The 13,122-nt window shown below is 46.3% G+C and overlaps 1 protein-coding gene across 1 annotated transcript in view; it reads left to right on the top strand.

Moving 5' to 3' along the window:
• The first annotated feature begins 718 nt into the window (after positions 1–718).
• The window catches only part of plxnb3 (plexin B3), an 18,990-nt gene continuing 6,586 nt past the window's right edge, over positions 719–13,122 (top strand). The window contains exons 1-19 of the mRNA XM_022211256.2: positions 719–1,460; positions 1,540–1,705; positions 1,800–1,931; positions 2,011–2,115; positions 2,196–2,357; positions 8,183–8,334; positions 8,417–8,517; positions 8,710–8,927; positions 9,010–9,188; positions 9,503–9,569; positions 9,653–9,799; positions 9,909–9,989; positions 10,100–10,178; positions 10,259–10,362; positions 10,451–10,538; positions 11,881–12,047; positions 12,150–12,310; positions 12,400–12,547; positions 12,628–12,692. Of these exons, the coding sequence (XP_022066948.2) occupies positions 1,556–1,705; positions 1,800–1,931; positions 2,011–2,115; positions 2,196–2,357; positions 8,183–8,334; positions 8,417–8,517; positions 8,710–8,927; positions 9,010–9,188; positions 9,503–9,569; positions 9,653–9,799; positions 9,909–9,989; positions 10,100–10,178; positions 10,259–10,362; positions 10,451–10,538; positions 11,881–12,047; positions 12,150–12,310; positions 12,400–12,547; positions 12,628–12,692 (2,306 nt within the window). The 5' untranslated portion in view covers positions 719–1,460; positions 1,540–1,555. The remainder of the gene's footprint in view (positions 1,461–1,539; positions 1,706–1,799; positions 1,932–2,010; positions 2,116–2,195; positions 2,358–8,182; positions 8,335–8,416; positions 8,518–8,709; positions 8,928–9,009; positions 9,189–9,502; positions 9,570–9,652; positions 9,800–9,908; positions 9,990–10,099; positions 10,179–10,258; positions 10,363–10,450; positions 10,539–11,880; positions 12,048–12,149; positions 12,311–12,399; positions 12,548–12,627; positions 12,693–13,122) is intronic.

The following is a 13,122-nucleotide window of genomic DNA, read 5'->3' as shown; positions in this document are numbered from 1 at the left end:
TAGAACTACTTGTCCTGTCCTACCACTACCAGTAGTACTACTAGTCCTGTCCTACTACTACCAGTAGTACTACTAGTCCTGTCCTACCACTACCAGTAGTACTACTTGTCCTGTCCTACTACTACCAGTAGAACTACTTGTCCTGTCCTACCACTACCAGTAGTACTACTAGTCCTGTCCTACTAGTACCAGTAGAACTACTAGTCCTGTCCTACGAGTACCAGTAGAACTACTAGTCCTGTCCTACTACTACCAGTAGAACTACTAGTCCTGTCTTACCACTACCAGTAGAACTACTAGTCCTGTCCTACCACTACCAGTAGTACTACTAGTCCTGTCCTACCACTACCAGTAGTACTACTAGTCCTGTCCTACTACTACCAGTAGTACTACTAGTCCTGTCCTGCTAGTACCAGTAGAACTACTAGTCCTGTCTTACCACTACCAGTAGAACTACTAGTCCTGTCCTACCACTACCAGTAGTACTACTAGTCCTGTCCTACCACTACCAGTAGTACTACTAGTCCTGTCCTACCACTACCAGTAGTACTACTAGTCCTGTCCTACCACTACCAGTAGTACTACTAGTCCTGTCCTACCACTACCAGTAGTACTACTAGTCCTGTCCTGCTAGTACCAGTAGAACTACTAGTCCTGTCCTACTAGTACCAGTAGAACTACTAGTCCTGTCCTACTACTACCAGTAGAACTACTAGTCCTGTCCTACCACTACCAGTAGAACTACTAGTCCTGTCCTACTACTACCAGTAGTACTACTAGTCCTGTCCTACTACTACCAGTAGAACTACTAGTCCTGTCCTACTACTACCAGTAGAACTACTTGTCCTGTCCTACCACTACCAGTAGTACTACTAGTCCTGTCCTACTACTACCAGTAGTACTACTAGTCCTGTCCTACCACTACCAGTAGTACTACTTGTCCTGTCCTACTACTACCAGTAGAACTACTTGTCCTGTCCTACCACTACCAGTAGTACTACTAGTCCTGTCCTACTAGTACCAGTAGAACTACTAGTCCTGTCCTACGAGTACCAGTAGAACTACTAGTCCTGTCCTACTACTACCAGTAGAACTACTAGTCCTGTCTTACCACTACCAGTAGAACTACTAGTCCTGTCCTACCACTACCAGTAGTACTACTAGTCCTGTCCTACCACTACCAGTAGAACTACTAGTCCTGTCCTACCACTACCAGTAGAACTACTAGTCCTGTCCTACTACTACCAGTACTGCTGCTGTACTGAACTGTCTCCGTGTCTCAGAGTGGATGAGGTGAATGACACCCAGTTGGAGTGCCAGACTGGTCCCAGTAATCGGACCGGTGGCGTCCCAGTTCGTGTTTTCTTCGGTAAAGCTGAGCGGACTGTCCCAGACATCTCCTTCCGTTACCTTGACGACCCCGTCATCACTGACGCGGCGCCTGCAGAGAGCTTCTACGCGTAAGAACCAATCACCATCCACCGTCGCTGAGGGGCTCTACCTGTATGTCCTAATATGGTGTCGTCTTCCTGTCCTCAGCGGCGGCCGCATCGTCATGGTGACAGGCAGGAACCTGGACGTGGTGCAGCAGCCAATCCTAGCTGTGTGGGTGGAGCCTGTGGAGGTCCAGAGAGTGAAACGGAGAAGACGATTGGCTCTGCTCACTGCCAAGCAGCAGCTGGTCTTCAACAGCACCATGACAACGGTGGGACAGACATCCAATCAGATGCTAGCTCTGGTTACTGAACATATATGGACATGTCCCTCTACCTGGTCTGACCTGTCTGTCTGCCTCCCAGGTGTCAGAGCACTGCTCCGTCCTGTCGTCCTCTCAGATGACCTGTCTCACTCCCACCGTGTCCCCTGAGCTCAAAGTTAAAGGAATCTGGTTCCAGCTGGACAACGTCAGGGTCCACTATGAGAGCATCAAGGTACCCGTCTGTCTGTCTGACTGTCTGTCTGTCTGTCTGTCTGACTGTCTCTCTGACTGTCTGCCTGTCTGTCTCTCAGGGTAAAAGTTTCTCCTACTATCCGAACCCGGAGTTGTTCCCTCTTAACCGTGAGGCTCCAGATGTTCCGTACCGGTTCAAACCTGGAGGAGTGATCGCTGTGGAGGTGAGTAACCGACTCCCAGATGTTCTGACCCGGTGGACTCAGTAGACCGTCTGACCCTGTGTCCTGGTTCCGTCCTTCAGGGTCTGGACCTGACCAGAGCCATGTCCCGTCAGGAGGTGACGGCTCGACTGGGAGACCAGGAATGTCAGGTGAAGACCCTGGACAGCACTCACCTCTACTGTGAACCTCCAGAGATCCAACCAATGAGTGTGGAGGAGAGCAGCGACCTGCCCAGTCTGAAGGTAACAAAGTAATACGCAGTAACACACAGTAACACACAGTACCACACAATAACACACAGTAACACACAGTAACACACAGTACCACACAATAACACACAGTAACACACAGTAACACACAATAACACACAGTAACACACAGTAACACACAATAACACACAATAACACACAGTAACACACAATAACACACAATAACACACAGTAACACAGTAATACGCAATAACACACAGTAACACACAATAACACACAGAAACACACAGTAACACACAGTAACACACAGTAACACACAATAACACACAGTAACACACAGTAACACACAATAACACACAGTAACACACAGTAACACACAGTAACACAGTAATACGCAGTAACACACAGTAACACACAATAATACACAGTAACACACAGTAACACACAGTAACACAGTAACACACAGTAACACACAGTAATACGCAATAACACACAGTAACACACAGTAACACACAATAACACACAGTAACACACAATAACACACAGTAACACACAGTAACACAGTAACACACAGTAACACACAGTAACACACAATAATACACAGTAACACACAGTAACACACAATAACACACAGTAACACACAGTAACACACAGTAACACACAGTAACACACAATAATACACAGTAACACACAATAACACACAGTAACACACAATAACACACAGTAACACACAGTAACACACAATAACACACAGTAACACACAGTAACACACAATAATACACAGTAACACACAGTAACACACAGTAACACACAATAACACACAGTAACACACAGTAACACACAATAACACACAGTAACACACAATAATACACAGTAACACACAGTAACACACAGTAACACACAATAACACACAGTAACACACAGTAACACAGTAACACACAGTAACACACAGTAACACACAGTAATACACAATAACACACAGTAACACACAGTAACACACAGTAACACAGTAATACGCAATAACACACAGTAACACACAATAATACACAGTAACGCACAGTAACACAATAACACACAGTAACACAATAACACACAGTAACGCACAGTAACACACAGTAACACACAATAATACACAGTAACACACGATAACACACAGTAACGCACAGTAACACAATAACACACAGTAACGCACAGTAACACAGTAACACACAGTAACACACAGTAACACACGATAACACACGGTAACACACAGTAACGCACAGTAACACACAATAATACACAATAATACACAGTAACACACGATAACACACAGTAACGCACAGTAACACAATAACACACAGTAACACAATAACACACAGTAACGCACAGTAACACACAGTAACACACAATAATACACAGTAACACACGATAACACACAGTAACGCACAGTAACACAATAACACACAGTAATGCACAGTAACACAGTAACACACAGTAACACACAGTAACACACGATAACACACGGTAACACACAGTAACACACAATAACACACAGTAACACACAGTAACACACAATAACACACAGTAACACACAATAATACACAGTAACGCACAGTAACACAATAACACACAGTAACACAATAACACACAGTAACGCACAGTAACGCACAGTAACACACAGTAACACACAATAATACACAGTAACACACGATAACACACAGTAACGCACAGTAACACAATAACACACAGTAACGCACAGTAACACAGTAACACACAGTAACACACAGTAACACACGATAACACACGGTAACACACAGTAACGCACAGTAACACACAATAATACACAATAATACACAGTAACACACAGTAACGCACAGTAGCACAATAACACACAGTAACACAATAACACACAGTAACGCACAGTAACGCACAGTAACGCACAGTAACACACAGTAACACACAATAATACACAGTAACACAATAACACACAGTAACACAATAACACACAGTAACGCACAGTAACGCACAGTAACACACAGTAACACACAATAATACACAGTAACACACGATAACACACAGTAACGCACAGTAACACAATAACACACAGTAACGCACAGTAACACAGTAACACACAGTAACACACAGTAACACACGGTAACACACGGTAACACACAGTAACGCACAGTAACACACAATAATACACAATAATACACAGTAACACACGATAACACACAGTAACGCACAGTAACACAATAACACACAGTAACACAATAACACACAGTAACGCACAGTAACGCACAGTAACACACGATAACACACAGTAACGCACAGTAACACAATAACACACAGTAACGCACAGTAACACAGTAACACACAGTAACACACAGTAACACACAGTAACACACGATAACACACGGTAACACAGTAACGCACAGTAACACAATAACACACAGTAACGCACAGTAACACAGTAACACACACAGTAACACACGATAACACACGATAACACACAGTACCACACAGTAACACAATAACACACAGTAACACACAGTAACACACAGTAACACAGTAACACACAGTAACACACAGTAACACACAGTAACACAGTAACACACAGTAACACACAGTAACACACAGTAACACACAGTAACACACGATAACACACGATAACACACAGTACCACACAGTACCACACAGTAACACAATAACACACAGTAACACACAGTAACACACAGTAACACAGTAACACACAATAACACACAGTAACACACAGTAACACAATAACACACAGTAACACACAGTAACACACGGTAACACACAGTAACGCACAGTAACGCACAGTAACACAATAACACACAGTAACGCACAGTAACACAGTAACACAGTAACACACAGTAACACACGATAACACACGATAACACACAGTACCACACAGTACCACACAGTAACACAATAACACACAGTAACACACAGTAACACACAGTAACACCCATAACACACAGTACCACACAGTACCACACAGTAACACAATAACACACAGTAACACACAGTAACACACAGTAACACAGTAACACGTGATAACACACGATAACACACAGTACCACACAGTAACACACAGTAACACAATAACACACAGTAACACAATAACACACAGTAACACACAGTAACACACAGTAACACACAATAACACACAGTAACACAGTAATACACAGTAACACACAATAACACACAGTAACACACGATAACACACAGTAACACAATAACACACAGTAACACACAGTAACACAATAACACACAGTAACACACAGTAACACACAATAACACACAGTAACACAGTAATACACAATAACACACAATAGCACACAGTAACACACGATAACACACGATAACACACAGTACCACACAGTAACACACAGTAACACACAGTAACACAATAACACACAGTAACACACAGTAACACGCAGTAACACAATAACACACAGTACCACACAGTACCACACAGTAACACACAGTAACACAATAACACACAGTAACACACAGTAACACACAATAACACACAATAACACACAGTAACACAGTAATACACAATAACACACAATAACACACAGTAACACACGATAACACACGATAACACACAGTACCACACAGTAACACACAGTAACACAATAACACACAGTAACACACAGTAACACGCAGTAACACAATAACACACAGTACCACACAGTACCACACAGTACCACACAGTAACACACAGTAACACAATAACACACAGTAACACACAGTAACAACATCTTCTGCTCTGGGCCTCATCACCACCTGAGCTGTTCTTCTGACCCATCTCACCCTGATGCCATCCAGCAGTGGAGAAAACAGCATCTCCTGCAAGCAGCTTTGTACATACCGGATCTGTTGTCAACAACAAGGGCGCCAATTTCGTCTTCCTTCATTTTTCTGTTTGAGGGAGGGTTTTCGGCTGAGGACTGTGTCTGAGGGCTACACTCCGCTCTGATAGGAGGATTGCTGTAGAAATGAAGGCGTTGTACTGAACCATGGTGGTGAAGAGGGAGCTGATTCTCTAGGAGAAGATCTCAGTTTACCATCCATCTACGATTCAACCCTCACCTATGGTCATGAGCTCTGGGTAGTAACCCAAAGAATGAGATCGTGGATACAAGCGTCTGAAATGAGCTTCCTCTGTAGGGTGTCTGGGCTCAACCTTAGAGATAGGAGGAGAAGATCAGACATCTGAAGGGAGCTCAGAGTGGAGCTGCTGATCCTTTATCTCGGAAGGAACCAGTGGAGGTGGTTTGAACATCTGAATCAGATCCTCCAGGGAGACTTCCTTTGGAGGTTTTCTGACCATGTCCTCTTGGGAGGAGACCCCAGGGTAGAACCAGAACCCTCTGGAGGGATTATAGATCTCATCTGGCCTGGGAACTCCTCGGGATCCTCCAGGAAGAGCTGGAAAGCATTGCTGAGAGGAAGAATGTCTGGAATGACCTGCTTCATCTGCTGCCTCCATGAGCTGACCCCGGATAAGAGGAAGAAGATGGATGGATGGATGGATGGATGATGGATGAATGATGATGGATGGATGAATAATGGACGGATGAATTATGGATGGATGCTGGATGAATGATGGCTGGATGATGGATGGATGGATGATGGATGAATTATGGATGGATGGATGATGGATGGATGGATGGATGGATGAATTATGGATGGATGATGGATGGATGAATGGATGAATGATTGATGGATGTTGGATGAATGATGGATGATGGATGGATGAATGATGGATGGATGATTGATGAATGATGGATGGATGGATGTTGGATGAATGATGGATGTTTGGATGGATGGATGGATGGATAAATGATGGATGATGGATGGATGGATGTTGGATGAATGATGGATGGATGATTGATGAATGATGGATGGATGATGGATGAATGGATAAATGATGGATGGATGGATGGATGGATGGATGGATGGATAAATGATGGATGGATGGATGGATGGATGTTGGATGAATGATGGATGTTTGTATGGATGGATGGATGGATGGATAAATGATGGATGATGGATGGATGGATGAATGATGGATGGATGGATGATGAATAGATGGATGGATGATGGATGTTGGATGAATGATGGATGTTTGTATGGATGGATGGATGGATGGATAAATGATGGATGATGGATGGATGGATGAATGATGGATGGATGGATGATGAATGGATGGATGGATGATGGATGTTGGCTGAATGATGGATGGATGGATGGATGGATGGATGGATGGGTCGTCTGTCTGAGATCATTTTGCGTCACGTTTTGGTAACGGGGTCTTCGCCTTATGTCGGCATTCCGTTCCTACGGCGCGACAGAACATGATTTTCGTGATGTACACTACAACCGGTGAATGTAAACAATTTCTTGTATTTTTCTGCTCTGCTCACCAACTAGTTCCCACATGAAATTAGTTTTAACTTTGCAAGCAGCTTATGTCTGAATGATGGAACAAGACTTTCTTAATAATTTTGTGGGAGATGGCGACATAACCATGAGTACGTCGTAAACCGAGGACCTTCTGTCATGTTTTTGTTCTTTTTTGCATCGTGTTTTGGTTGCTTGTTGCCACTATTTTGTTTATTTGCGTCTGTTTGTGTTTTTTTTTTACTGTTTTAGTTTTAAATTGCCTTTTTTTGGTCATTTAAAACAATCCAGTCTTTACTGGAACACTAACCTCCAGCCATCGTTCTGATCTGCGCCTCTTCTGAACTGGACAGGGACAGAACCAGGACTTTGGTCCTCCTGTCAGGGTCCAGGATAACCACATTGTGCCTGTCTCACCCTCTCTCTGCCTGTCTGTCTCTCAGGTGTTCATGGGGAACCTGCAGGTGGACCTGGGATTGGTTCAGTACGACAGTGACTCTCTGCTGTCTCCTGTCCCATTGGCTGCTCAGATCGGTTTGGGGGCGGGAGCAGCTGTCATCATCCTATCAGTGCTGGTCGTCATCCTCATGTACAGGTAGATGTCTGTCTGTCTGTCTGTCTATCTGTCTGTCTCCATGGCTACTGACTAACCAGATGGTCTCTGTGGTTCTGTCCAGGAGGAAGAGTAAACAGGCTCTCAGAGATTATAAGAAGGTTTTACTGCAGTTGGAAACTCTGGAGATCAACGTTGGAGATCAGTGTCGCAAAGAGTTCACAGGTACATCACCTGAGATTAAACAACCTGAAGGTGAACAAACTGTCCTCATTCAGACATCTGCAGATGTTTCAGAGTTTCTTCTCCTCCCTGAAGGAACGTGTTCTGCTGCTGGTTCAGCCTCTTGAAGATGTTGAAACTGAAAGATTCCTGATGTTCCTGCTTGACCACATCTGTGTTCTCCTCCTCCTGCAGACCTGATGACGGAGATGATGGACCTGAGCAGTGACGTTGGAGGACCAGGACTCCCCCTGCTGGACTACAGGACGTATGCAGAGAGGGTGTTCTTCCCCGGGCAGCAGGCAGCGCCACTGAGCCGGCAGCTGGACCTGCCGGAGTCCCGGAGGCAGACGGTGGAACAAGGCCTCCAGCAGCTCAACAACCTGCTCAACAACAGACTGTTCCTCACCAGGGTGGGTGTGGGCGGGGCTTCAGGCAACAGGTGAGGTCAGGTGACACCTGGACGTACAGGTGACGTTGTTCTCTGTGTTCCAGTTCATCCACACTCTGGAGGCCCAGCAGGGCTTCTCTCAGAGGGACCGGGGCTACGTGGCCAGTCTGCTCACGATGGCTCTGCACGACAAACTGGAGTACTTCACCGAGGTCATGAAGAGTCTGCTGCAGGACCTGGTCCAGCAGTACGTCGCCAAGAACCCCAAGCTCATGCTGCGCCGGTACGTACCAGAACTGCACAAGAACCAGCACAGACAAACCTTCAGATGCAACCATAGAACCTCGGGTTAGATGTTCATGGAGTCTGAGGATTCTCCAACAGTTCCTGGCTGATAAACCGTCTGGGAGTTCAGAGTTTTAGTTCTGAAGGTTTTCAGACCAGTTCAGTGTTTGATGTGAATCCTGGTTTAATAAATGTTTACTGAAAGAGCCTGTCTGTCTGTCTGTCTGTCTGTCTGTCTGTCTGACTGTCTGTCTGTCTGTCTGTCTGTCTGTCTGTCTGTCTGCTTCATCTTCTGTCCATTTGCATCTTCAGGACTGAGACAGTTGTTGAGAAGATGCTGACCAACTGGATGTCCATCTGCCTCTACTCCTTCCTGAAGGTAGCTGTCTGCCTGTCAGTGTGTCCCCGTCTGTCTGCCTTCTGCCTGTCTCACCTGTCTCACCTGTCTCCCCTGTGGGTCAGGAGGTAGCGGGGGAACCTCTCTACATGCTCTACAGAGCCATAAAGTACCAGGTGGACAAAGGACCGGTGGACGTGGTGACGGGGAAAGCCAAGCGAACGCTCAACGACAGCCACCTGCTGCGAGAGGACATCGACTACTGTGCCATGGTAACCATGGCAACACACCTCTCACCTGTCTGCATCACTCACCTGTCTGCATCACTCATTCAGCTGTCACCACACCTGTCTCACCTTTCTGTACCTGTCTCTCTCTCAGACTCTGACGGTGTTGGTGAAGAACGGAGTTGAGGTTCAGCCATGTCCTGTGAAGGTGCTCGACACTGACACCATCACACAGGTCGGTACCTGTCTGTCTATTCCTCACCTGTCTACCTGCCACTCACCTACCTGTCTGTCTGTTCCTCACTTGTCCACCTGCCTCTCACCTACCTACCTGTCTGTCTACAGGTGAAAGATAAGATCCTAGATCAGGTATATCGAGGAGCTCCGTTCTCTCAGAGACCTGCAGCCGACAGTCTGGACCTCGGTACTCACCTGTCTCACTTGTCTCACCTGTCTGTGGTTGGTACACAGCTCGTACTCACCTGTCTCTCTGTTTGCTGACAGAATGGCGTTCAGGTCAGGCGGGTCACCTGACCCTGTCAGATGATGATGTCACGGCGGTGGTTCAGGGTCGCTGGAAACGACTCAACACTCTGCAGCACTACAAGGTAACGATGACCGACCAATCACAGCGTGTCCTCCTGGGCCACGCCCCACTTCTCCACCTCCTTGTTCACCTGTTCTCATCTTCTATAGGTTCCAGACGGAGCCACAGTCGCTCTCATTCCTCGTTCTCAGAGTTCAGGAGGGGTCGGAATCAACCAGGTGTTCCAAACAGGAGAGAGTAAGAACCACACAGAACCATCTAGAACCAACCACACAGAACCATCTAGAGCCAACCACACAGAACCATCTAGGACCATCTAGAACCAACCACACAGAACCATCTAGGACCAACCACACAGAACCATCTAGGACCATCTAGAACCAACCACACAGAACCATCTAGGACCATCTAGGACCAACCACACAGAACCATCTAGGACCATCTAGAACCAACCACACAGAACCATCTAGGACCATCTAGGACCAACCACACAGAACCATCTTGGACCATCTAGAACCAACCACACAGAACATCTCGGACCATCTAGAACCAACCACATAGAACCATCTAGGACCAACCACACAGAACCATCTAGGACCATCTAGAACCAACCACACAGAACCATCTAGGACCATCTAGGACCAACCACACAGAACCATCTAGGACCATCTAGGACCAACCACACAGAACCATCTAGGACCATCTAGGACCAACCACACAGAACCATCTAGGACCATCTAGAACCAACAACACAGAACCATCTAGAACCATCTAGGACCAACCACACAGAACCATCTAGGACCATCTAGGACCAACCACACAGAACCATCTAGGACCATCTAGAACCAACCACACAGAACCATCTAGGACCATCTAGAACCAACCACACAGAACCATCTAGGACCATCTAGGACCAACCACACAGAACCATCTAGGACCATCTAGAACCAACCACACAGAACCATCTAGGACCAACCACACAGAACCATCTAGGACCATCTAGAACCAACCACACAGAACATCTCGGACCATCTAGAACCAACCACATAGAACCATCTAGGACCATCTAGGACCAACCACACAGAACCATCTAGGACCATCTAGAACCAACCACACAGAACCATCTAGGACCATCTAGAACCAACCACACAGAACCATCTAGGACCATCTAGGACCATCTAGGACCAACCACACAGAACCATTTAGAACCATCTAGAACCATCTAGAACATCTAGAAAACAGAATTAACAGATCATCAGCCACCCAGAACAGCACAGAACCATCAGGATCATCGACCAGATCGTCAACTTAAAGACAATCTGTTGGAAACTACTGAATTCAAATTTGACACAAGAACAACAACATAGAACATCTAGAACACCTAGACTCTAGAAGAAAAAGGAAACGTAGAAGCTCTAGAACCCAGCGTCAACACATACAGAACCGTATCAAACCCAGAGACCATTCAAAGAGAACCTCGTTTAAGATCAAGAGGTCCATTCAGAACCGACAGCTCTGTGGTCTTTATTCTGTCCTTGTCCTGGTTGCCGTGGTGACCATCTCTGTGTGGTTGCCGTAGAAACGCCAATGCTGGAGGGGGAGGAGGAGGAGGGGCTGCGGCTGTGGCACCTGGTGAAGAGCAGCGAAGATCCTGAGATCCCCAAACACAGGAAGAGCAGCATGAGGGAGCGAGAGAGAGCCAAGGCCATACCTGAGATCTACCTGACCAGGCTGCTGTCCATGAAGGTACACCTGGAGCTCACCTGTCGGTCCCTCACCTTTCTGTCTCTCACCTCTCACACGTCTGTCTCCAACCTGTCTGTCTCTCACCTGTCTGTCTCTCTGTAGGGGACGTTGCAGAAGTTCGTGGACGACGTCTTTGTGGCGATCCTCAGTACAAAGCGTCCTCCTCCCATTGCTGTCAGGTTCTTCTTTGACTTCCTGGATGACATGGCCGAGAAACACGGAATCGATGACCCAGAGACGGTCCACATCTGGAAGACCAACAGGTGAGACACGCTTGGACACCTGGCAGAGACGTCTCTCTCTTTCACCCGTCTGTCTGACCCGTCTGTCTGATCTGTCTGTCCCTCTCCAGTCTCCCTCTCAGGTTCTGGGTGAACATCCTGAAGAACCCTCAGTTTGTTCTGGACGTTCAGGTGACCGACAGCATCGACGCCGTCCTGTCCGTCATCGCTCAGACCTTCATCGACTCCTGCACCACCTCGGAGCACAAAGTGGGACGGGTACGACCTGTCTGAGTATCTGTCTGCTTGCTTCATGTGCTTTAGTCATGTGACCTGACGGTAAACCTTTATCCAATCAGGACTCTCCTGTCAACAAGCTGCTGTACGCCAGAGAGATCCCCCGATACAAGCAGCTGGTGGAGAGGTGAGAAAGCTACAGCGCTCATACGACACGCCAAGATTCTGTTACCATAGAAACACTCAGCTGTACGGTTACCATAGAAACACTCAGCTGTACGGTTGCTATAGAAACACTCAGCTGTACGGTTGTTATAGAAACACTCAGCTGTATGGTTAATATAGAAACACTCAGCTGTACGGTTACCATAGAAACACTCAGCTGTACGGTTACTATAGAAACACTCAGCTGTACGGTTACCATAGAAACACTCAGCTGTACGGTTATAATAGAAACACTCAGCTGTACGGTTACCATAGAAACACTCAGCTGTACGGTTACTATAGAAACAATCAGCCGTACGGTCACCATAGAAACACTCAGCTGTACGGTTACCATAGAAACACTCAGCTGTACGGTTACCATAGAAACACTCAGCTGTACGGTTATAATAGAA

The sequence above is a fragment of the Acanthochromis polyacanthus genome, chromosome 6 (assembly GCF_021347895.1).
Source record: "Acanthochromis polyacanthus isolate Apoly-LR-REF ecotype Palm Island chromosome 6, KAUST_Apoly_ChrSc, whole genome shotgun sequence".
Classification (NCBI taxonomy): domain Eukaryota; kingdom Metazoa; phylum Chordata; class Actinopteri; family Pomacentridae; genus Acanthochromis; species Acanthochromis polyacanthus.
This window is presented reverse-complemented; position numbering and strand designations above follow the sequence as displayed.